Source organism: Malus sylvestris, chromosome 1 (assembly GCF_916048215.2).
Source record: "Malus sylvestris chromosome 1, drMalSylv7.2, whole genome shotgun sequence".
In the NCBI taxonomy this organism is placed as follows: Eukaryota; Viridiplantae; Streptophyta; class Magnoliopsida; order Rosales; family Rosaceae; genus Malus; species Malus sylvestris.
The window spans coordinates 18,394,384-18,419,809 of NC_062260.1; the positions used below are offsets into that span (position 1 = coordinate 18,394,384).

Consider the following 25,426-nt stretch of genomic DNA (forward strand, 5'->3'; position numbering starts at 1 on the left):
TCATAAAAAATTATTTATGGTCTAATTTTTTTTTCATTATTTTGTTACTACTTAAATTATTCGTAATATAATTAAACTTTAATTAGTATAATTCATTTTTACCTATGTATTTCGCATAAATTATTTATAATCTCTTTTTTATTAGTAAATAATTATTTTATAATCTAATCAAGAGAAAACATTAATTAATTTTTATTAAGAGAAAAAAAAAATTAGCCAAACATATCTGTTACGGGACTTTGAAAGCGACTAGTGTTGAGCTTATGGTGTAAGTTCATCTTTTGAAAGTGACTAGTTTTTTTTCCAAGTCTTTGAGCTTATGGTGTAAGTTCATCCATCTTTTGAAAGTGACTAGTGTTTTTTCCAAGTCTTTGAGCTTATGGTGTAAGTTCATCTTTTGCCAACTTGCTAATCACAATTATGATCACAAACGATATTAATATTTTAAACCTTGACTAAACTAATGCGATTGCAAATGATATTATTATTTAGGGTTACAAACATTGTATTTTGTTCTTTACAAGAATATTCCTCTAATTTGATCTCAAGTGTTGAGTTTTGATCCAAGGGTGGCAAGCACTTTGATCTCAAAGTGATGGACTTGCTTCGTTTCTTTGAAGTCCTCTTTCTTGAAAATGAGACTAATATTTATAGGCAAGCTATTGAGTCTTAGTTTAGAGCTCTAATTTGAATCCCGTAATTTGTGGGATTGATTTTCTAAGTTATCTAATTCGAGCTAATTATTTAATTTAGCTCTTAATTAAATCAGCAAATCTTTAATTTAGGAAATTTAACCATAATTAATATAATTTAATTAAATTAGAGTTAATTTTTCCCCTTTTGTATTTGATTTGATTTAATTTAGACTTATAGTTATTAATTAAATCAAAATCAGTAATTTGAAAAATTAAATCATAATTGAGTGGATCTGATCAATTAGGTTAACTTGCTCCTTTATTTACTTGATATGATTTGTTTGACGGAGGTCTCAGATGTTGATATACGTCACTTCTGGTGACTCGTCTGACTTTGATGAGTCATATGCAATATATGCAATTTGGCGAGACATATGAACCTGGAAAGAGCCAATTGCCTTTTGGTGCGCCACATAGCCCCACCGAGTCAAAATTTAATTTGTAGGTGAACATTTACTCCACATAAATCTCGATGTCCAATATTTCAATATGAGTATTCGTTTTGTTTTTTTGTTTTTTGTTTTTTAACAAACGATCTTATCTAACTAAAGAGGGTGGGGGAATGGGCTAAGCCTTGCAATAAGCTAGCAATAATGTGATTCAAATTTGCCTTTAACAATTATTCATTTTGTTAATTACATTTGTTTTGTGTTCGTCCGAAAAGCTTTCTTGTTTACATGGGCGACGGTGAATTTTTTACAACAAAAAAGGGTCTGAATCGAACATTTAATTTGTAGATGAACATTTCACATAAGTTTGGACGTCCAGTATTTCAATATGAGTGTTTGTTTTGTTAATTACGTTTGTTTTGTGTTCGTCCGAAAAGCTTTTTTGTTTACATAGGCGATGCTGGATTTATTACAACTAAAAACCGTTTGAATTGGATAGCACACATGTGTAAACTCTATCAAATTTGTAAAGGGATTAATGTTGTCCTCGTTTTACCATGCATTTTTAGAAGTTTAATTTGGTACAAAAAAAAGGTTTAAAGACCCAAACATAAGAGCTACTAAAATTGAAGGTGCAAATATATAATGAAGTCTTGAGCTTCCAATGCAAGTTTTACCCAAGTCACAAACATGGCTGCGTCATATCACTATTAGTGGATCCCATCATTGTCCTTTAACGCGTTAATTTTTATTTTATCTTTTTAGTCCTGGAGTGGGAATCTTACTATTCTTCTCGCCCGCCCTCACTCTCCCACTTTTTTATCGGAAGATGAACTTCCGTAATTTTTAAGAGAATTGAGATACACTCCGAATTTTGGTGTTCGTAGTACGCAGATTATGAGATTCTGGCCTTTCAACTTCAATTTTAATGTCTTTATTAAACTTATTTTACGGATTCATTTTATAAAAAGGGAACTTTAAAGAAAAATTTCCGGTACTGTTCACTTTAATGAAAAATCATATTTTTATACTAAAAAGTCAATCATGGACTATTCATTTTACTCTTTATTTTGTTATTTTCGTTAAAATTCAAAGTTTTTAAATTATTTTCACTAATTTTCATTTTATAAAAACCCAAAAATTTAAAGGGCCGAATCTCTTTCTTAGGTGGTCCAAATTGTGAACTTGTAGGGTTCTGGGGTTTGAGATCCATAGAGAATTCCAGCTCATTTTTGAAGGGAAACATATACATTCGAGAGATTTCAAGATCATTCTAGACTCTAATACGTGGGAAAATAATTGCTTGTGAAGGCAGACCACTACGTCTACCGTGCAAGTCCATGTGAAGCAATGTTTTAAAAAATTAATGTTAAGATTAGTCTAGCAATTGCCACTTAATATTATGGTATAGTGATATTCTTTTTTACTTGAAAGTAAGGTCTTAAGTTCAAATCTCGTGGATGACAAATTTGATACCAAATTAGATTGCACATTATGTGATTTAGCCGAATTTCTTTTCCCTTAATATAAAAATATTGACGAACTCATAAAAAAAATAAAGACTAGTCTAGCAATTTTTTGGTTGGGACTATCAAGAAAATGCCTCTGGCCAACATGAGTGGGCTATAGACTAGCTTAGGCATTTGGGAGGGGCGATGCTAATTAGAGATATAATAATAGTTAAATATTTAATTGTTTGCTATGCTTGCTTGATTGTTTTACAAGGTATTATGTTATGTATATAAATAAGATTATCGCCTAGGCGAGGCTATCATCAGTTTCGCCTTTGCCTTTTAAAACATTTGTGTAGTAACAAGAATGCATATGTCGAGTTTTTATCCAACTTAGTTGTAATAACTGTACACGTGGTATTTATAGGTGATTTATTGTCACATGGAATGATCATCCTTGACTAGGATTATGGTTGAGTATATTAATCTTATATTGAAAAAAAGAGCCTTGTATGTTCATATAAGGAATTAGACTACCTCACATGTCGCTAATTACTTTATGCTAGAACCTCAATTTTCTATATAATTTGGAGTAAGAACCTCAGCTTTTCTTTGACAACAATTTGACAATGGTCTATAGACTATACTTCATATCGGTTTGGTTCGACCCGTTCTCAAAATAACCTGGAATCACTCGACATGGGGCAACAAAATAACTCCACTTTGCTAATCGTGAGTGTCACTCAACAACTTTGGAGAAATTGCAGAGAATATGCTGCTCTTTTGCTATGGGAAAAACTTCCCTCATTGAAACAATTGATGGGATTACAAAAGTTCCTAATAAGCTAATTTGCAACAAAATGTTGTCATCTCACCTATATATGCCACTAGCTAAAACCGTTCTTCCCAAGACTACACTACTAGTCTACTAGAAACCATCCTAGTTGATAACAAACTTAAAACTCAATTAACAAACAACTAAACACATTAACTCAAAATACTAGCTATTCCAATTATATCCAAATGCCCCAAATGAGTACATCTCTTTCCAATAGTGATAGAGATCATAAGTTCGATTCGAGTGTTCTCCACTTGTTTACAAAAAGAAAAAAAAGGTTGTAAATGTGCATTCAGTTGATGTGGACTTGTGCTACTTTCTCATGGATTGCTAAAACTATGGACGCCTGATTGCAGCTGGATATCCTTTTGATCCTTCTCTCCTTATTTGGGTGTAGCATAACATACACAGTTATGTTACAAAATCACAAAGTTTTTTAGCATTATTTTGGTTTCAAGTTTTAACTCGATTGGAAGTCAAAAACAATTTCTTCTTCATATGGGCTAAAAAATGAGAAGAGAATATAACCACAAAATTCCACTGAAATTGAAAGGTTCTAAATAAACAACCTTAACAACAATACAACATGAAAGGAGTACAGGAAAAGCAGAAATGCTGCACAGAAACGCAGCGGCTGATACAGGGAAATTAATTAAAGCAATATTTACATAAGATGGGTTTTTAATTCTGAAGGTTATCAAAGGATTAAACCAATCATAATCATCCGATTTTGATAATGATTGTAATTGCTACTCCATTAGGGACGGAACCTCAAATTTCAATACCAACAACCGGTACGTCACCATTGGTGTCTGGTTATTGTAATATACAAGGAAATTTGCCCGCGCTCTGCTGCGGGTTATGAATCCGTAAGCTTAATCGAAAATTTACCATAGGTATGAACAATAATTTTATGGATATTTGAGGCAAAGTTCAACATGATGGTGCAACACAAATCAACACATTCATTTCAAAACATTTTATCAAGTAATAGAACAACTAAACAGACAGGGTAACATAAGTTTTTCAGTTACATGACATTCTATTTACTTTACATCAACATCATATTTGCAATCCAAAGGGGAAATTTCTAAGTTACATTTACATGCACTTCCAAAAGTCTTCTACATTGATTAGTCATTCATTTTGCACCTGAATTTTACCAACTCTATGTTAAAAGTTCTATGTACAACAAAAAAAAAAACAGATCTGAACGACTAAAAGGATGGACTTTCAAGTCCCAAATATATACAGTTTCAAAAATTGCCCTTCTCTGTGCTTGGGCTCATCAAAAAAATCTTCCATTTGTTCTGTATTGTTACAGAGAACTTCAGTCATCTTTGCACTTGTTCTTGCTGTAGATTGAAATTAAATTCTTTTTATAAGAAATATGATCAAAAGGAAAATTAACCGACAAAAATGTAATCCAGTGTGAGAATTGTAAGCAAACATCTTTCATAAATTAAACTTAACAATGACTGATTGTCTGATATTGGTTAAAGTAGATAGTCAAACTAATGTGCTCGCTACTTTGCTCTTTTAAGTTTGAATGGATCAGAATTCTCTTTGTAGAAAAAAGAACTATACGAACCAAATCTTTTAGAAGCTTATCAGAATAAACAAAAATAAAGGAGAATAAATTCTTATTTTCCTTTTCTGGGAAGAGCCAAATGTTTCAGTATTTGTTAATTGTTAATATTTGTTGTGACCTTTGTGTGAATTCCAAGTTCAGTAGTTACTTATGGAATAAATGGACAAAAAGGAAAATTAACAAATTCTGCCTATCCAAGTTCAACTCTAAACAAATATAAACTTAAGCGTTTGAGTTTTTTCTTATGTTTTCACTAAGTTGGGAACCCAATAACAAAATTTCATCCCAATTGTCCTAACCACAAAGTAAAACCGTACCAATAGTCCTAACCACAAAGTAAAACCGTACTTTTGGAACCTAACTAATAGTTAAAGCCTTAATAACAAATAGAAGTAACGTACCGGGTTTTGGAAGCAGTAAATACTATTTCAGATTTGCTTGGAGACACCTTGTTCTTGAGAGATTTGATGGGAAAATCTTCAGTGTCCGAAATGTTTTGTTCATCTATTTCTTCGGTAATTTCAGTTTCCCTTAAATCCATATAAACAAAAGAGAGATTAATACATTAGTAAATATCAGGTTATTTCAAAATATAGATACAAATGAGATAGTTACAGTGAAAACTCTTACCTTTTTTGTTTTTTTTCTATTCTTAGAGCTGAAAAGACTCTTCCGAATTGAACTTTTTGTAGGCGATGTTGTGACAACAGTGGGTGAAATGGTGGAAGAGATACGTTTTAACTCTTTATCAAAAAGTGGTGGGGTAGATGAAAAATTATGAGTTGTCGTATCTTCCTCCTCAAATTCAGTCAGTGATTCATAAGAAGCTTGGGAACTTGATTGAACAGCTTGTATTTTGTCGTCGAAAATTGCTTGGATCAAAAGATCGTTTCTGTTGAAATCATTTTTCAAATTTCCAAATCGAAGTTGAAATTTTTTGATCTGCCCTTGACATTGGAGAATTGCATATGGTAGCTCTTGTTGATCAGTAAACCCTTTTTTGACAACTAAATCATAACATGAAGTTCCAAATAAACGTTCAGCCGGTTTACCAATGATGATAGCACTGGTCTCATCGCTGGCGTCTTCGATAATTAAATTTACTTTGAACCTAAGTATATGAAGAACCATATTTAAGTATAAAGCTTATAGTTATAAACATTTGGTTTACCAAGGGAGGGTACCTAAATATTATGAAATGAGTTATAAACATTTGGCTTACCAGGGAAGGGGAGTTTGAACATTGTGCTTTACACAAATTAGCATGTCATTATTGTCATCCTTTCTGAGTTGTTTGTAACAGCATGGACATGCTTTGTACCACCATCCAGCATGCGTGTCAAAACGTGTAATGGCTGCTCTACATAAGATTGAAGTGCTCTGAAATATATGTACAGACAATAATTAATATATGGATCTCTAAGAATTATATGTACTTAACTAATTTGTCATATATCATATGAGGAATATAATTTATTTAACAACAATAAACGATGCGTATTAGTATCACAACAGGTGCACATGTCTGATTTCTACAACATTGAGAAAAGTTTGTTTACCTTGTACAAATCTGGATCCAAAATATTCAGATCCTGAACAAACATTTTTTTAGCGTTTTCTAATTGTTCTGATCCAATTAGTTGCCTTGATGATGTTGACAACATTTTTACAGAATGAGCCGGACCAGCAAAGCTGCATATATTTTTGTATTCCAATAAAATAGTATAAGAACCTAAACCATGAACATGCATGTATTGAGATCAATATCAATATGCATGTAATCAGTGAGACAAATTCCACCTCATCTACTGTACAGCAGCAACAACAATGAGTTGTATACATCATTTTTTAAACAATTCTAATCAACTTGACAAACCTTTCCAAGTTTGTACATAGCTTTCATAAGTTCACTATTACAAAAAATGTCTACTACTTTGTAATGTACAATTTTCGGTAGTTGTAGCAAATTATTTGATCAAACTTACACCCAAAGAAGCTAGATCATAGCTTTTTTATGTAGCTTTTTTAATTATAGAAACATGTAAACTAAAATAAATATATAAACATTGTATTTCTAGTGTTTAATTGAAATAATAGTTTCGTATTTATATGCATATCATCAGTAAACAGGTATATCCATATTTTTTTCCCTCATACTGAATTTCAAGATGAAAAAAATATTTCAAAGTATTTGAAATTTAGGAACTGACATTGCTTTGTAAGGTGCTGCCTCGGGAATGTCTGGATTGATAAAAATCATTGTGGAGATACTGCTGCTCAGCACAATGTTTCCTGGTTGTTTATAGATGAGGAATTAAATCATTATTTTATACAATAAATATGAACAATTGAAAATAGAACTGATAAATTCCATACCTCTGAATCGTCTAACTTTAAGGCTTGTAAAAACATCCAAAACTGGTGGTGTCAAGTGTTCCAGAGCTTCGAAATCAAAGGTCTTTGCAGTGTCACCCCACAACGTCAGGTTAACATCTTCTTTCCTAATTGAATTAATATTAAGAAACAATTAATATTTTGAATAAGATGTACAGCAATTTTGAGAAATTTAGATGTCTGGATAAATTCTTTACCTGATATTTTGCAACTTAACTTCGTGAATTTTCTCCATTCTCTCATTACCAATCATTCTGTCCTCCAAAGGCTTTACTGCAGTGATGCGTCCCTAAACATCTCAACATTTGTCCAAAAAGTGTAGTCAGATCTCAAAATTGACAAAATGATACTAAAATGATGTTAAATTTTTTGATTTTTTACATATATACAGTTACCTGTGAGAATAGCATCTTGATCGATGTGAGAAGACAGTTGGGAATAATCAAGTAAGTAAAACCGATGCGAGGGAATGTTTGGATGAACACCTGGCAACTCTTCAAAATTTGTTTTTGTATTGAAACACACTTGCGCGGTAGGTCTCGGGTTCGAGACTTGGGAGCAGCCTCTCCATAAATGGGGGTAAGGCTAGCCGACATTCACCTCTCCCAGACCCTGCGTAAAGCGGGAGCCTTGTGCACTGGGTACGACCTATTGAAACACACTTGCGCATCATGGGGGACAATTTTGTAGGACGTTTTGCAATGACTGGTAGAAAAGCGAGTGATCTCATAAACATGATTAGCTTTAATTTTTGGAGCAACATACTCATAATCAAATTCTTTTGCAGAGGCTTGAATTGCATCGTTCTACATGATTACAAATCAATTCAAAAAATTAGGCAGATAAATATGAAGATTACATCATGTAAAGTCAAAAAATATAATCTGATAAAATGATATATATCAGAGCAAAAGTTTGAAATCATAACCACAATTTGAAATTGAAAACCTAAAAAAAAACAAAATTCTTACCATTTTGTCAACCAATATACATTGAAGACCTCCAAACGTATTATCCTTTCCTATAACCTTAGGTCTCCAAATTCTGCATACACGGACTCTGATCTTCTTATTAAACTCAAAAGCTGATAAACTTCCGATAGGATCTATCTTCATTCTGCTACAAAACTGCACGTAAATTTATATGGCATTAGATGTCAGTCGCTTGTTTTATTTGCACGTAAATTTATATGGCATTAGATGTTAGTCGCTTGTTTTATTTTCTTGATCACCTTTAAAATAAGAGTGTGGTATACTTTCTTGATCACCTTTAAATTAAGAGTGTGGTATACATTAGTTATAAATGCAGCTGAATGTAATCAGAGAGATTGATGCACCAAGACTACAGCAAATAATATGGTCAAAATAACACGATATCGAAAAGATGAATTAAGAACAACTTCAATAAAGAAACCAATTGACCCTGCAGACTACTCATTAGCAAAGACATCACAATCATAAACTTATACAGCAACTAACTGTTTTAAAGCTCCTCAATTAAACACAGAAGGGAAACAAAACATACACAAAGATAGGTGTAGGTTCAATGGCCTAGCAACCTTGTATTCTACATTTCCCACGATCATTCTATACTTCTACATTTGGCCATTGTTTGTTAAAATCTTTTTTTATTAGGAGGGGATCCATATTTGTTTCTTAATCAATTGTAATATTATCTGTATCTACTTTTTATGTTGGAGATAACACAGAAGGGAAACAAAACATACACAAAGATAGGTGTAGGTTCAATGGCCTAGCAACCTTGTATTCTACATTTCCCACGATCATTCTATACTTCTACATTTGGCCATTGTTTGTTAAAATCTTTTTTATTAGGAGGGGATCCATATTTGTTTCTTAATCAATATTGTAATATTATCTGTATCCACTTTTTATGTTGGAGATTATATCCATGATGACTAAACTTCTTTTCCAATACGGAACCAAAAACTTTGAACATTTATTCTAAGGTTAATAGCATCTACATGTAATTAATTTTTCACTGCTCTTACTTCTGCAACTTCCTTTTACTGAGAACAGGGAGAAAATTCAGCAGAAGCTAATTAAGAAAAATTCAGCAAAATCATGCTTTAAAGAGATGCAAGATATTCACGGAAAACGTGAAAAGTAGAGAACAATACCTTTTCTGGGTTTAAAACTTTTTTTTCAGATTCGAGCAAGAAGAATAGCGGTGATGCTGATCCACTGCGTGATGCGGAAACTCCCCTTGCTAATTGGGTACGGCTAAAAACCCAAGAATTCAATCACTGAGAACTCCAAAAAGAAAATAAGCAGCAAGAACCATTTCATCCAAGAAGAATTCAATCCCTGAGAAAACATCAAAAACCAAAATTCAATACGGGATATATAATTGAACGGATAAAAAAGTCCTGCACAAATTGAGTGACTACTTTCCTGCGGGACTCTCGAGCATGGAAAGGTTTTTTGTTGACAGTGCGATAAAATTCAACAGTAAACCAAATTCAAAAGGACTACAGAGTAAAATTTTATTCTCTTTGGCAGAATTGAGAAAGAATAAAATGTACAAATCTAAAAATGTATCCAAGCAGTAAATTTTAGTTGTTAATTTACTCATGCATCATAAAGAGATGTAAGAACAAATTACCTTGATATGAGGGTGCAAATGATTGTGCCATCTTTCTCTGCACTGCTTACCAGCCCTACCCACCAACTTCTCAACTATCTGTGCCCATTTTCCCACTCCATACTGCTTCACTAGCCTGATCTTCCTGAAAATTTCACCATACCAAACCAAACAACAAAGAGGAAAACCCATTTACTTTTACATATTATTTGATGGCTTCGAAACAAAAAAGGAAAGAAAATAATGATTTAAGTGGGACAAATAAAAAGGAAGGAAGAATCCACTTTACCAAATGACGTGTCTAGGCCTCCGAGACGAACATGGCAGAAAATCAATAACCCCACAACCCTAAACCCAGTCACTGACGATTCTTTGGCTGAGAAAGCTCAGAGGTCACTTTTCGAAGACGATTAACAAAATAGATTCAATCAGAGGCCAGAAAGATTGAGCGGAACAGAGAGAAAAAATTAATCCCAAACAAAATTCTAGAGAGAGAATACTTACCCTGCAATCAAAGCCAGTTACTCCTGGCCCGCTAATGGTGGTTGTTGGACAGCATCTCTCCGATGTATCGGTTCCAAGTTTTGAATTTTTTCCGATTATTGTGAGTGAGAGAGATGGATGGGGGACAAAGTTTTGCAGATAAGGCAAGGTTGCAAAGGGAAAACGCAGTGAAGATCCCACGCGTCACTAACTTCTTATTCCTTTGACACGCGTCCCATTTTGTTCTCCATTTGACAGCAAAACAGTTGAAATAAAAGAGTGGGCGAGGGCAAAATCGAAATTATACAAATCAAGCAGGCGCAAAAAGGGAAGCACACTGTCGAAGGAACAGTGATCTCTGTTAGGACACAAAGGGAATTAATTGGAAAGTTACTTTTTAGTATATATATAATTTGAGACTCCAGCAGCCATGTCGCAGCAGATCCTGCATAACGCCATTTCCAGAATAGTCGAACGAAGCCTGAGTACGAGGCTAGAACTAGAACTTGGTATCGAAGTATTATACCATTCCCGATCTGGGACTTGATTGATGGTTTTGAGGAGATGCTTCGAGGAAAGAACCTTATAGTTGCCCGCTTCAAAGACTAGGTTTTTGTTCTCTTCCAGCGCAGATGAAGAGCAATGAAATACTCTGCATCTTCCTTTACCTGCAAATAGAGTAAACAGAAATCAAATTAAGTTGAGCGAAAACAGAAAGCAGCCTTCCCAAAGCTTCAATGTAAGAGTTTTTATTAACTATTTCAGCTTTGATTGCTCACCTTGTCTTGTGATACAGCTTTGCGGTTGGATTCTTCTCGGAGCAACTCCCAGTGACTAGACGCGAATGGATGATGGTTGAAGACAATCTTGCTGAGGTACGTATGACTTTTGACGTATAGAGCACATTATTTGAAGACAATTTTGTTGAGGTTCCTATGACTTTTGATAAAGAGAGTACACTATTTAAAGACAATTTTGCTGAGGAATATTTGTAGTTTGGTTGACAGGAGACACACGATCTACAAACAACTGCTGCTTCTGGGAAAAGACATCTTTGCTTCATCTGGACTCAGTTGGAGTAGAGTAGATTTCCTGATGACATCTCAAACACTGGTTTCTGCTGCTGTTCTTTGAACTAACATGTTCACCTAACAAGCTTTGAAGTTTCTAAAGCTAGGGAATGCTAATAAAAGGCCAAAAAGAAGAAGAATAGGCTTAGCGAACCTACATCGGTTGTCCTGGAAATGATCGTCCAAAACTAGCAGAAAAACTTTCTAATGCCTACAGTTCCTGAATGGTAGATTAGGGTGATGCTTTTACTCTTGCTGCAACTCTTGGGGTTTACATGTCCCCTATTGCTGTTTCCAATAATTCAGATCTTGTTGTTCTCTGATAACTAAGATCTTGCTGTTCACTAGCTATACTGATGTGTTTCTTGAATAGCTAATAAAAGACTATAAACCTGTTTTGCTATGTTTCTTGCTTCACTATTGCTATCTTAGACTCGTGCTTGCGACTCTGGTAGATTAGAGTCACTAAAAGTAGGGTATTTTGTTTCTTCCCAGAATACTAAATTACTAATCCTGGTCAACAATGATAAACGAAGGACTATGGGAAAACATTTGCAATCTCCATATTATCTAGAGACTAATGTAAAACCATTTGTGAATGACAATGACTTATACCGAGAGTCCTTGAAAGAGTAGTTGACTTGACAATCAAGTTGATGAAATCTTCCATGATTCTCGGAACCTTAAAGAAGTAAATATATTGGAGTCCTAACATCTTGCAATCAGTTTAGGGTCCTTTCATTAAGAGAATATAAGGTAAATGAGTCATGATAGGACTCTGATTGATTAGAGAATATTAGGGTGAATATCCTTTCCGTTAATAGGGTGGAATTGATAGAAACCCTAAGTATATAATCAAGAAGCAGTCCCTGCTTCCATGTCGCCGAGTCTCAGAGCACCACAAACCTATTTCGTTAGTTGAGTTCATAAAAGAGGTATTGGAAGTAGAAGGCTGTTTTCGATCTCGCACCAGAAGCGGCTATGGCATCAGGTAAGTCTCTCACATTCGTATGCATGCATGTCGATAATGCCATGCAGTGTGGGTATGCAGGATTGGCTACATATTGTTCTTTTGAATATTGTTCCTTTTGTAATCCTAATACATGCTGTTAGGTTCTTAGGATATTCCTACATGTGGTATCAGAGCCACACAGTGTGGTTAGGGTTCAATATTAAAGTCTTACAAATATGATCCATGGACAAAAAGGTTCCTGTTATAATAAACTTCCGCAGCACTGATGATATTTTTCTTTTATATATATGTATATATATTGCTGCTGTTTTAACCTGACATCAGGTTTAGATGGAAAAGAAAGAAGCAAAGAACATGGATCATAAACTGACGAGAAGAGAATTTGTTCATCAATGTTAAACAGATGAATATATATTTACAAGAATCATAATAGCTAATCTGCTCAAAAGTGTTTAGCATGCTTTGGTTGCTTGTTGTCCAATCTAATTGGATCTGACTCATTTGATTAAATTGAAATAATTAATCTGCCTAAAGGTGTTTAATTACTATTGTTGAAATTCAAATGAGTTAGTGTATAATGGAGCATGGAACTGACAAGAATATGTAATCCGCCTGCTCAAAAGTGTTGGATATATATATTGCCCTTGTGTTCTATGTTTGGATTATGCAAAATTAATATAAGCGACTTCAGTCCAAAGATGTTGTTGTGTTTATATGCTCTTGAAGAACTGAGGAAACTTGTACTAAAGTTATTCCCTCCATATCTCTCTTGACATTTTGTATCAAATATTAATAAATTGATTGTTCACTGGATGCAGTACCTCACACCACATCGCTCAATTTTACCAGTATTGAAACATTGACTGGTTTGAATTTTAAGAAGTGGAAAGAGGACATTGAAATCGTGCTGGGTTTGATGGACCTAGATTTAGCATTAAGAGAAGATAAGCCTGCAGAACTTACTAATACAAGCACTGCTGAGGTTAGAATCAAATTTGAAAAATGGGAGAAAGCAAATAGGATGTCAATGATGATAATGAAGAAGGCCATGGCTCAGTCGGTGAAAGGAGGAATCCCAAAGCATACCAGTGCCAAGGGTTTTCTTGCTGCTATTGGGGAAAAGTTCAAAGAATCGGAGAATGCTGAGACTGGCACTTTTCTTACTCAACTCACTTCCATGAAGTTCGATGGAGTAGGGAGTGTGCGTGAGCACATTCTCAAAATGGCAGATCTTGCTCAAAAACTAAAGGACATTGAGGTGGCTGTAACTGATTAGTTTTTGGTGCACATGGCACTGAATTCACTACCTGCAAAATATGGACAGCTCAAGGTGTCTTATAACACTTCGAAAGACAAGTGGGGCATTGATGAGTTAATCTCAATGTGTGCTCAAGAAGAAGACATGCTGAAGACTGATAAGACTATGGAAGTACACTTTGTTCAAACTGAAAAAGGTATAAAGGCTCCTAATGCTGGTTCTGTGAATGTTGCCTACAAGAAGAAAAAGAAGGTCATTTTTTCCCCTCCAATTAAGAATACTAACACTTTTAAATGATCTCACAAACTTAAACCTATGAACACTGAAATTGATAAGGAAAATGAGTGTTATTTCTGCAAAGAAACAGGCCATATGAGGAAGAATTGCACTGGTTTAAAAAACTGGCTTGTTAGAAAATGGGTTCTCAAAAACAAGGGAGATAGACAATGAGGTCTACAATGTCTTTGTAGGAAATGGGAGCAAGGTGGCCGTGAAGTCCATAGGGAGTGTCAAGTTGGTTTTAGCGTCTGGTTTTATTTTGATTTTGAGTCCAGTCTTATTTGTACCTTCCATGCGAAGGAGTTTGATTTCAGCATCAAAATTAGTTGAGTCAGGAATTACCTTTGTTGGAGACAATGAAAGTGTAAAGTTTTTCCATTCTAATAATTTGAACACCTTGCTCCGCAGTGTTTTTCTTAAAATTGACATGTGGCAAATGGATTGTAGTTATTACAATGAATGTTTTAATGTGTCAATAAACGGTTCCAATAGCAAGATAACTTCTGAAAAATCATCCATGCTTTGGCATAATAGATTGGGACACATTTCGAAAGAGAGAATGTTAACACTTTCTCAACAAAACCTGTTGCCACAACTAGATTTCGGTGATTTCAAAGAGTGTATTGACTGTTGTGAACACGGAAAATTCCTGAAACGAAAGAGACAAGAACGACGTGCACAAACAAATATTTGTATTTGATGATTTTTGGTTACAATCTCTCTCTATTTTGATCATCTGATTCGATCTCCGTAAGGCGTTGATTTGCGGATGTTTCGTTGATCCAAGGGCCGTTGAGGCTTGATCTTGGATGAACTGTTGGAAGTTTCTTTAAGGGGCCGTGGGCTTGATCTTTGAAGGTGGATTTGAGCGGATCTTCAAGGAGCCGTTGGGGCTTGATCTCGAGGATGAGTGTTTCTTCAAGGGCCGTTAAAGCTTGATCTTGAATAATGGTGATGAACGGATCTTCAAGGGCTTTTGGGCTTGATCTTGAAGAACAGTTGGATGTGTGGATTTGTCAACGTTTGTTGATCCAAAGGGCTGTTGGGGCTTGGTCTTAGGATGAACGGATGATGAACGATGGTGCTTTCTTCAAGGGCCGTCGGGGCTTGATCTTGGAAGAACGATGAACGAGGAACGAAGAACACTTTCTTCAAGGGCCGTCGGGGCTTGATCTTGAATTGGTGGATGATTGTTGATCCAAAGGGCCGTTTGGGCTTGATCTTGGAAGAACGATGAATGAAGAACGAAGAGAGCTTTCTTGATTCTTCGGGAACCTGGATGCTTGAGGGCTTCGGAGTTTCAGAGCTTCAGAGCTTCAAGAATTTTGCATAATGATTTTGGTCCCTCCTAAATGAATGAAATTGGCTTCTATTTATAGAAATTTCCAAGGCCTAATTTTGAATATAATATCCCAGATGAAATAAGTCGTTTCTGCCAGGTGTTGACACGTGTCCTATTTGATGACTTTTCCAACTCATTTCAATTTTCGTTGAGTCACACGCTATGTGTAAAATTTATGCAATACATGAGCGTTGACACTTTGATTTATCGGTCAACATTTATTTACCGAAATTTCGATGTCTACAACTGTTTTAAAGGAAAACTCACGAACACAAGAAAGTTAGGATCAAACAGAAGTCAAAACTTGCTGGAAATAATTCATACTGACGTTTGTGGACCTTTTCCACATAAAACTATCTGTGGAAACAATTATTACATCACTTTTATTGATGATTTTTCAAGGTTCTCATATGTATTTTTGATTTCTGTTAAGTCTTTAGCACTTGATTGTTTTAAAATATTTCATTTGGAGGTTGAAAAACAATTGGAAAAACGAATTAAGATTGTGAGATCCAATAGAGGTGGTGAGTATTTTGGCAGGTATACTGAAACTGGACAGCACAAAGGACCTTTTGCAACTTACCTTGAACAAAATGGCATCATTGCTCAATATACAACTCCTGGAACTCCACACCAGAATGGAGTGGCAGAAAGCAAGAACAGAACTCTCAAGGACATGGTTCGTTCAATGCTTGCTCATTCACAGCTGCCAATTTTTCTTTGGGGAGAAGCACTGAAGACTGCTAATTACATCTTGAATCGTGTTCCAAGTAAGTCAGTAAAGTTGGTACCTTTTGAATGCTGGACGGGGAGAAAACCTAGCTTTAATCACTTCTACGTGTGGGGGTGCAAAGCTGAGGCCAGATTCTATAACCCTAATGAGAAGAAGTTGGATCCAAGAACAACAAGTTGCTGGTTTATTGGCTATCCAGATAAGTCTAAAGGATTCAAATTTTATTGTCCCAACTCCAGTACTCGAATCATGGAAACAAATAATGCCAAATTTATCGAAGAAAGTTCCATCAGTAATTCAACTAATGCAGCACCTGAATTTGAAGAAAAAACGAGTCTTCCATTACTTGATCTGCAAGCAATCACTGTCCCAGTTGCAGAAATACCCCAAACAATGCTGCCCCAAAGTGACACAGTTAATTTTCAAGAGAGTGAGTCAGTGCATCCTGGTTACACTGACCATGCAAATAATTTTACACCAACTGAGGTCACTGCAACATCATCTCCTACTGAATTCAATGAAGCAGCAACTACATCACTCCCCATGCCAACTGAAGTTCAATAGGAAGCACCGATTGTAAGGAGATCTCAACGAAATCGAAAAGCTAACATTTCCTCAGACTTTGTGTTTCTAAATGAAGCTGAGCATAATGTAGGAGATGATGATGATCCTATCTCTTTTAATCAAGCAGTCTCGAGTACTAGATCAAAGTTATGGTATGCAGCTATGGAAGAAGAACTGCATTCAATGCACAAGAATAATGTATGGACCCTAGTTCCACATGATCAGCAAGTGACAAAAGTAGTGGGCTGCAAATGGGTCTACAAGACAAAAAGAGACTCCCAGGGACAAATTGACAAACATAAAGCGAGATTGATGGCTAAAAGGTGTAAGATCCCGCATTTTGAAAATATATGTTTCTTATTATTATTAAAAAAAAATTAAAAATTAAAAAAAAAAAAATATATATATATATATATATATTTATTAGGTATGTTTATCATACTGAAGTTTCAGTACGTTGTTGACTCACCATATTGGTTTAGCATGAGGTGGGATGATTGCAGCCATGCACGTATCAACTCTCCTTGCACCGCCACCAGGCAAGACATGCATTGATACTTTATGTTGGTCTTCTTCTGATTGGACCAACCAAATTACTCGGTGTCCAAGATAAGTAGCAGCTACATCTCCACCAATTAATGATTTTCTAGTTAAATCTTTACCCACTTAAACTAGCCGACTCATCTAGTCTTGCCGCTATCATTTTCCTATAAATAGGAGATTAACTCCATTTGTTTTTCCGGCATGAGCTAGCATGCAATGGATGCTCTGGAGCTCGTTCATTTAATATATATATATATATATATATATATATATATAGATGTCTATGTGGAGAGGAGAAATGGTTGAGAGAGACCAGAAACTAGAAACTAGTCCTCCAACCTACTTAACCTGTATCTCGCTATTTATGGGTAACAATTTCCATACTCTGTTTATCCTTTTTCATTTCTGTTTTATACCTTCTTTGTATCTGACATGGAGTGGTTATTCAAAGCTAATTTATGCATATGCTTACTTCGATCAAATATATTGTATTCGGCTTTAAGTATGTATGTTTCTTTGAGTTGGATGTTTTAATTATAAAATATGAAAGGGCTATGGATAATACCCTAGTTTAACAATCCAATTCAATTTCCTTTTCCAAACTACTTATGTATCAAGTATTATGCTAATTTAATTGAGAATAGATAAAGTTTATATCTACATATCTATCTGCCGCTGGTTTCACACTATCAACTATATATAGTTATCTTTTTCTGCTTTTGTACATACTGTAACAAAAGCATACTTAGTCTTCAGCTTGTTTGCACTAGACACACACACACACACACACACACACACACACACACACATATATATCGTTTTAGTTATATTAAATGAAGAAGCATGTTGGTAAATGGTTTTCTGTACAGTTTAATAATATGAATGGTTTTGAAGGCAAATGACTTTTGAATAAGCACTATATATGTTTGCTATATATAAGAAACTATTTTGTACAGCATTATAGTCAACCAAATGACTTTTGAATTGAGTACCGTGGAATTGATGAGTTTTAAGTGTGTTGATTAGTATTAAAGTTCATATAAGGCATTTGGTAATTTTCTTATACTTGTGAATAGGAGCTTATCACAGTTGTGGTTTCTTGTGTTATTATCTCGGAGCAATGCTTTGGAATCCAGGTAGGGGAAATACGGCAGACCTTTACGGAGATTGGCTTTATTAAATTTCGTGAAGCATTATACTATTATTATCGATCTTGTTGGTTGATTAATGTGATCTGATGCTCATTGAATAAATGTTTATCTTGCGTGTTTACTTGTTATTGGTTATGGAATTATTGGTGAAATGCTATTGGTTGAGAATATACTATGGTATATGTGAATGATAAATGAAAGTATTTGTGACTCATTCATAATTGGTGGTGTGGTTGGAGTTTCAGTGGTGAGAAGGAATTGGAAATGAGGGTAGTTGGAAATGATCTTTTGTGTAGTTGAGCCAAACTCTTAGCAGGTACCAGGTCCCAGGTGAGCCCACAGTGCACAGATTCTTTAAGGGTAATTCGGGACTGGCGACGAAGAGTTTAGGCAAGATGACTAACAAAAGGGGAAATTGGGATGATTGAGTTACAGGGGGTTAATTTGTATAATAGAACATTCGAACCACCACTGCAGAGGTAAAATGCACGGTATGGGACGTGCAGGTCCGCGTGTTTTATTATATGAATTAACGGGTAGAGATGAAGAGTATTGTATCGCACTCATGCATTGTTGATGATAATGATTTGGTACTTGATTACATGATTTTATGACACTTAATTTAATATTGTCAATGTACTGTAATAAGGTTATGTCCCTACTGAGCTGTTAAAGCTCACCCCTCTATTGTTATGCAGGTTTACGAACTAAACAATCTAAGAGGGTAGGCGGGATGAGATCGGATTAAGTGTGAGGATAGAATTTTGTATTTCTTTGTTTTAGCCTTGTAAAGAATTATTGAGTTATTTTAAATAAGAAGAATTTTATTTTCCAACCCGTTTCAGTTTTACTTTAATTATTTAGTTTTTAGTTCGCGTTTCGGATTCGGGTTCAAGTTTTTACTACCGACCCCGGGTCCGGGGCGTGACAAAAGGTTTACACAGAGAGAAAGATTCGATTACAATGAAACCTTCTCTCCTGTGTCTACCAAGGATTCCATGAGAGTTATTCTAGCTCTCACTGCACACTTTGATCTCGAGCTTCATCAGATGGATGTCAAGACTGCCTTCCTCAATGGAGACTTGGAGGAAGATATTTACATGGCACAACCACCAGGATTTGTTGAAAGGGGGAAATAATCATTGGTCTGCAAATTAAACAAGTCTATTTATGGGCTAAAACAGGCTTCAAGACAGTGGAACAAGAAGTTTGATCAAGTGATGATGGCAGCAGGTTTTCAAGAGAACAAGATGGATGAATGTGTGTATCTAAAGGTCAGTGCTTCTAAGTTTATATTCTTGGTTTTGTATGTCGATGATATATTGTTGGCAAGCTCGGATATGTCATTGTTACATGCAACCAAGAAACTGTTGACAGAAAATTTTGATATGAAAGATTTAGGAGAAGCTCAGTTTGTGCTTGGCATTGAAATAATACGAGATCGTAGCAAAAGAGTACTTGGTCTTTCGCAAAAACAGTACATTGATAGAGTCACCAAAAGATACAACATGGAGAAGTGCTCTAGTGGGGAACTGCCTATTGGGAAAGGGGATAAAATGAGTACTGAACAAAGTCCCAAAAATGAGCTAGAAAATGAAAGCATGAAGGACAAGCCCTATACATCCTTAGTTGGCAGCTTGATGTATGCTTAGGTGTGTACAAGGCCCGACTTGGCATTTGCAGTAAGCGTGCTAGGAAGATTTCAATCAAATCCTGGCACTGCTCATTGGATTGTGGCCAAGAAAGTTCTCAGGTATTTGAAGATGACAAGGGACTACATGCTAACTTATAGCAATGTTGATAATCTGCAATTGGTGGCATACACAGATTCGGATCTGGCTGGATGTGTGGATGATAGAAAATCAACCAATGGTTATATCTTCTTGCTTGCAGGTGGAGCTGTCTCGTGGAAAAGCGCAAAACAAAGCTCTATTGCATCTTCCACGATGGAAGCTGAATTCATTGGATGTTATGCAGCAACTCAACAAGCTATTTGGTTGAGAAATATGGTGAAAGAACTAAGGGTTGTCAACAACATTGAGAAACCACTGAGGATATATTGTGATAACAAGGTGTCAGTATTCTTTTCGAAGAACAACAAAAGATCCTTGGCTTGTAGACCGATGGACATAAAATATTTGAAAGTTAGAGATGAGGTGAGAAAAGGGATAGTGGACATACAACACATCAACACTGAGATGATGATAGCTGATCCCATGACAAAGGCTTTATCAGTGGGAGTCTTTAAGCGGCATGTTCACAATATGGGAATTAGAGAGACTTTTGATTCAGTTAATGAGTGGGAGTAAGCACTCAGTTGATTGATAAATGTTTTTTCTTTAAGTTATTTTGAATTGTTATTTGACAATTGCATTGAGAATTAATAATTGAAGTTCTTTGATAGATGATTTTGTACTGATGAATGTTGTATTGTAAGGAACTGGAATTTAGATGGCCAGTTCTGAACATCATGATCTCATTAGTAACGCAGTACTTTTGAGATAAGTGTGTATGTGATCATGGAGGAAAAATACAGTCTTACTTGTATTTTTATTTCCTTGGTTCTGCACTTAATCTCAAGAGTGATAGGTTACTTACGAAGGGGCATGGCTGCAAACTTTAGTGGACTCTAGTGATCACCATATATATTTATTTCATTGAGGAGTTCTCATTGACATTCAAGTGGGAGAATGTAAAACCATTTGTGAATGACAATGACTTATACCGAGAGTCCTTGAAAGAGTAGTTGACTTGGCAATCAAGTTGATGAAATCTTCCATGATTCTCGGAACCTTAAAGAAGTAAATATATTGGAGTCCTAACATCTTGCAGTCAGTTTAGGGTCCTTTCATTAAGAGAATATAAGGTAAATGAGTCATGATAGGACTCTGATTGATTAGAGAATATTAGGGTGAATATCCTTTCTGTTAATAGGGTGGAATTGATAGAAACCCTAAGTATATAATCAAGAAGCAGTCCCTGCTTCCATGCCGCCGAGTCTCAGAGCACTACAAACCTATTTCGTTAGTTGAGTTCATAAAAGAGGTATTGGAAGTAGAAGGCTGTTTTCGATCTCGCACCAGAAGCGGCTATGGCATCAGGTAAGTCTCTCACATTCGCATGCATGCATGTCGATAATGCCATGCAGTGTGCGTATGTAGGATTGGCTGCATATTGTTCTTTTGAATATTGTTCCTTTTGTAATCCTAATACATGCTGTTAGGTTCTTGGGATATTCCTACAACTAACTCATCATTGCATTCAATATAGTTATTGGTATGCACAACATCTCCCAGTTCCGTGTTTATTGATGGGCTGCAGAGGCTGCTGTGGTTGCGGCGGCTGATGTGGCTGTGGTGGCTGTAGTGTGGCGGGGCAGTAATCCTGTGGTTGATGTGGCTGCAGAGGCTGATATAGTTGTGGTGGCTGCAGAGGCTGATATGGTCGCGGTGGCTGATGTGGCTGTGGTATCTGCATTGGCTGCGGCGGTTGAGAAGGTGAATTCAGAATGTCTCGCATCTCAGCACACAACTGGTGGATTAAGGATGACAAACAAGCAGGTGTTATTGGCAGGTTTTGCAAGTTCAATCAAAAGAAAGCAGAAAAAAGCATATGATTATCACACCTCTAGAAACCTAGTTGGATCATCGAAATCCGAGAATTTCCAGCCACCAGTTTCAACATCACCATCAGCTGAGGTCCAAATGTCATTGCAGTCCATAAGACAAGAATCATCTGGAGACTCATTGCTATTAACATCTCCTAGCTCTTTGTTTCCCAGATGTTCCACTGGCTCTGATATCACATCACTTACAACAGTTTGATCATCTTCGGAACTCGCTCCCGAATCAGCTAATTCGCCGCGGATTGGATCACCCTTCGGCTTCTTATAACTAGCTGACTTGTTCTTCAGGCGGCAGAGGACAAAGTCCTTCTGCTTGGTGGGTTTAGAACCCACCTCAATTTCTGTGAGATAATACTCATGGACTACCCAATCGGTCTTCTTTGATTTCGGCACACGACCTTCGTAGAATGTCAGAGTCCTCTTCTTCCCAACCACAGCCTTGGATTCTTCAGCTCTGATCTCCCGCTCCTTTCCTGTGATCTTGTAAAAGCCTTGATCCGTGGCCCGGTTGCAGCGAGTGCCGTTGTTGTACTTGTAATCGAGCCGGGTAAAGAAGAACCACTCCTTCTCATGGACTTCTGGGAAGAATGCTAAAATCCAACAACAAAACCAAATGTTCAAAAGTTGAAACTAACCCACTTCAATTCTTGAGGTACAAACGATATTAATACTCTTAAGCTATGCATACAACAGAAAACTGAAAAGATCATAAATTTATGCATACAACAGAAAACAAAAAATGGAAACCAACCCAAGTCAATTCTGGAAGAAAAAAACAGAAAAATCGAACAAGATTGTAAATTTACATAAACAACAGCAGAATCCATTAGAAATAAGATATGGGTAGTGAAGAAAAAGTGAGACGGATTAGTGGGGTTACCAGGAAGATCGCAGGGCTCGTACTTGCAGACATCCATTTCAGGGATGAGGTGGCGGAAATGAGAGTCGGTGCCCTGTATCTTGTTCCTCAAGTAGTAGCTGACCAGCAACTCATCAGTGGGGTAGAATCTGAACCCAGGTAGTAGGATCACATTCACATTCTCTGCATCTCCTTCTTCAGTTGTCATGCTGCTGCTGCTATTGCCACTGCTCATCTCTCTCTCAACTCTGAACTGTGATTATTGATCAGTGTTTTAGATTGTGTGGGGAAGCAGCATTGCAGTGACGTTGTATTTATATACGCCCATCAAGGGCCCACTTATCACTCAAAGCACTGTTCTTTTGAAAGTTGGTTTTTTTTCCAAGTCTTTAAGCTTATGGTGTAAGTTCATCTTTTGCTCCCCACACTTTTGAGGCTTCTTTCATTTTGGTCTTTTAACCTTTTCTTATCGGATAATATTTCAATCTAATTTCAACTACACTGTGATAGATTTTAATTTACGTTTTTTACTTCATAATTAATTGCTTTAACTTATTTGGCTACTCGCAATTATGATTACAAACAATATTATTATTTTAAACCTTGACTAAACTAATGCGATTACAAACGATATTATTATTTAAATTCTAACTAAACTAATAATATGACTAGCCTTCATGCATGTGCGTGAGCACGTGCAAAATGTAATTTTTGAGTCACCATGCTACACACAACTTACATATTTTAAATGTATATATATATATATGTGTGAATTGCTTCAATATTTTTTTATGACAAAAAGAAATTCAAAATATTTGGTCTAAATGAATAATATTAGTCCATGCTAGAAGAAACTCCTTTGTCACAGCCCGTCCCGAAGGTACTTTTGACGCGAATGTGAAATGACAGAATTACCCTTGACGGGTATTAAGGGAGTTAAATAAAATGGATGGTGATGACTTGGGATGAACCACACATGTCAAACCTCTCTCTCTCTCTTTCCCGTACCCTCTCTCTCTCTCCTCCCTCACGACTCTCACTCTCTCTCTCTCCCGAAGCTCCCTCACGACTAATTATATATATATGATGAAAATACCCTTGCATTATTTGATACATTATATTGGGTTGCTTTTGAACATTTTTGTCCAAAATTTTTTGGTGAAGCCATGGCCGCAAATTGAGGCGCTAGCTTTATATATACAGATTACACACAATCATCCAATTTCACAAAAAAAAAAATTAAATAAATAAATAAAAGAAGATGATTTTAACTTCTTTTATATACGTATTGCAATATGAGTTGTTGTTTTGTTAATTCCACCAGTAAATTCTATCAAATTTTGTCGAGTTAGCGTTGTACACATTTTACCACGCATTTTAAGAAGGTTAGGGGCCAATTTGGCACAAAAAAATGTTTAAAGACCCAAACAAATAACTACTAAAATTGAAGGTGCAAATATATAATTGAGTCTTGAGCTTCCAATACAAGGACATTCACATTCTTCTGCCCCCCTTGGAAGTTGCAAATGTTATATTATTTTGTTGTGTAGTGGGAATCTTTTGATTCATTTTTTGCCCCCTTCTAAGTTCAGCTTTAGGTATTTTTGAAGGGAAATGTATACATTCGAGAGAATTCAAGAACTTTCTAGAAACTAATACGTGAGAAAATAATTGTTTGTGAAGGCACAGGATTACGTCAGTATTTGACCAAAAATCATAAAGCCTTACGTCAGTCCATCTACTGTGCATGTCTTGTGGGGTGACAAGAATATCGTTCTAACAGGTGTCGAGTTTACATCCAGCTTAGCCTTAATACTATTACACGTGGCATCTATATTTATTGTCATATGGAATAATTATTTTTAACCGAGTATGAATTTTATATTGGAAAAAAAAAATACTATGTATATTCTTATAAAGAATTGAATTACTTTACGTACTACTATATAATAGAATCTCAACTTTATTGTATTTTCGGATATGTATCACTTGCAACACAACAATGGTTTTATAATGAATTTCTCGAGAGGTGAGTTCGTCCAACAAAAACAGATATGTGTTGCAGTACTATTGGATTAGGAATGTGATTATGTAAATTCTAGTATATTTAGGAGTATCTTGTATATTCTCTTTAGTAGTTTAATTCCTATTAGAGTTGTAATCCTAATAGGATAAAAATTTAACCTTCCCTACCACTATAAATAAAGACACAATTAGGTGATACAACACACACTTTAGAATTACATCTCTCTCTTCTCTCTCTGTTGCCGACAACCTTTCTCCCTCTTTGTCCTTTATATAGTTCAGTCAAATTGGCCTACAATATGTTATTAGCAAGCTCTTGCCAAAAGTTAAGGAACTGAAGGATCATGGAGGAAGCTTTCTTCTACAAAATCAAAGGCTTTCAATTATTTTCTCCCAATCAGGTTCCTATAAAATAAATTAAGAATTTGAAAAAACCTTGAAGCATGAAAACATTCTCCATGATGCATGAACCCCTTATATTTATATTTTCATTCCAATTATATATATTGTATATATGTTCATATATTTTGTCAATATATATATATATATATATATACTT

At 35.6% G+C, this 25,426-nt stretch overlaps 3 protein-coding genes, 2 long non-coding RNA genes and 1 pseudogene across 6 annotated transcripts in view; 3 read left to right on the forward strand and 3 right to left on the reverse strand.

Moving 5' to 3' along the window:
* Positions 1-3,897: 3,897 nt before the first annotated feature.
* LOC126618197 (NAC domain-containing protein 22-like) overlaps positions 3,898-25,426 on the reverse strand; it is a 43,375-nt gene continuing 21,846 nt past the window's right edge. Inside the window, exon 6 of the mRNA XM_050286276.1 lies at positions 3,898-3,942. The gene's annotated coding sequence lies outside the window, so the exon portion shown is untranslated. The remainder of the gene's footprint in view (positions 3,943-25,426) is intronic.
* Positions 4,708-8,007, reverse strand: LOC126618139 (uncharacterized). Of its 2 annotated transcripts, none has more exons than XM_050286235.1 (9): positions 7,754-8,007; positions 7,556-7,647; positions 7,341-7,465; positions 7,175-7,256; positions 6,524-6,656; positions 6,187-6,344; positions 5,595-6,075; positions 5,366-5,494; positions 4,708-4,728 (listed from the first exon to the last, which is right to left on the reverse strand). In XM_050286235.1, the coding sequence occupies exons 1-8, from the start codon at positions 7,952-7,954 to the stop codon at positions 5,486-5,488; spliced, it is 1,281 nt and encodes a 426-aa protein (XP_050142192.1). In that variant the 5' UTR covers positions 7,955-8,007; the 3' UTR covers positions 4,708-4,728; positions 5,366-5,485. The 2 variants fall into 2 exon arrangements, with proteins under 2 accessions (XP_050142192.1, XP_050142196.1); XM_050286239.1 differs by having other exon boundaries at positions 7,556-7,655; positions 7,754-7,889.
* On the forward strand, positions 10,929-11,918 carry LOC126618318 (uncharacterized). Its single transcript, XR_007621655.1, has 2 exons — positions 10,929-11,320; positions 11,441-11,918. It is a non-coding gene; the product is annotated as an uncharacterized LOC126618318 (long non-coding RNA).
* Positions 12,497-13,764, forward strand: LOC126614196 (uncharacterized). The gene is made up of 2 exons (XM_050281786.1): positions 12,497-12,506; positions 13,307-13,764. The coding sequence occupies exons 1-2, from the start codon at positions 12,497-12,499 to the stop codon at positions 13,762-13,764; spliced, it is 468 nt and encodes a 155-aa protein (XP_050137743.1).
* Positions 17,350-19,193, forward strand: LOC126618313 (uncharacterized). The gene is made up of 3 exons (XR_007621654.1): positions 17,350-17,575; positions 18,284-18,343; positions 19,057-19,193. It is a non-coding gene; the product is annotated as an uncharacterized LOC126618313 (long non-coding RNA).
* LOC126618213 (NAC domain-containing protein 96-like) lies at positions 21,407-23,146 on the reverse strand (annotated as a pseudogene).

Excerpts from the sequence above, each read along its gene's own strand:
- LOC126618139 (XM_050286235.1), bottom strand. The coding sequence starts at position 7,954 with ATGTCGGCTAGCCTTACCCCCATTTATGGAGAGGCTGCTCCCAAGTCT. Across the intron at positions 7,257-7,340 it reads TAAAGTTAGACGATTCAGAG|GAAACATTGTGCTGAGCAGC; the intron begins GTATGGAATTTA and ends ATAAACAACCAG. Across the intron at positions 6,076-6,186 it reads GTTCAAACTCCCCTTCCCTG|GTTCAAAGTAAATTTAATTA; the intron begins GTAAGCCAAATG and ends TCATATACTTAG.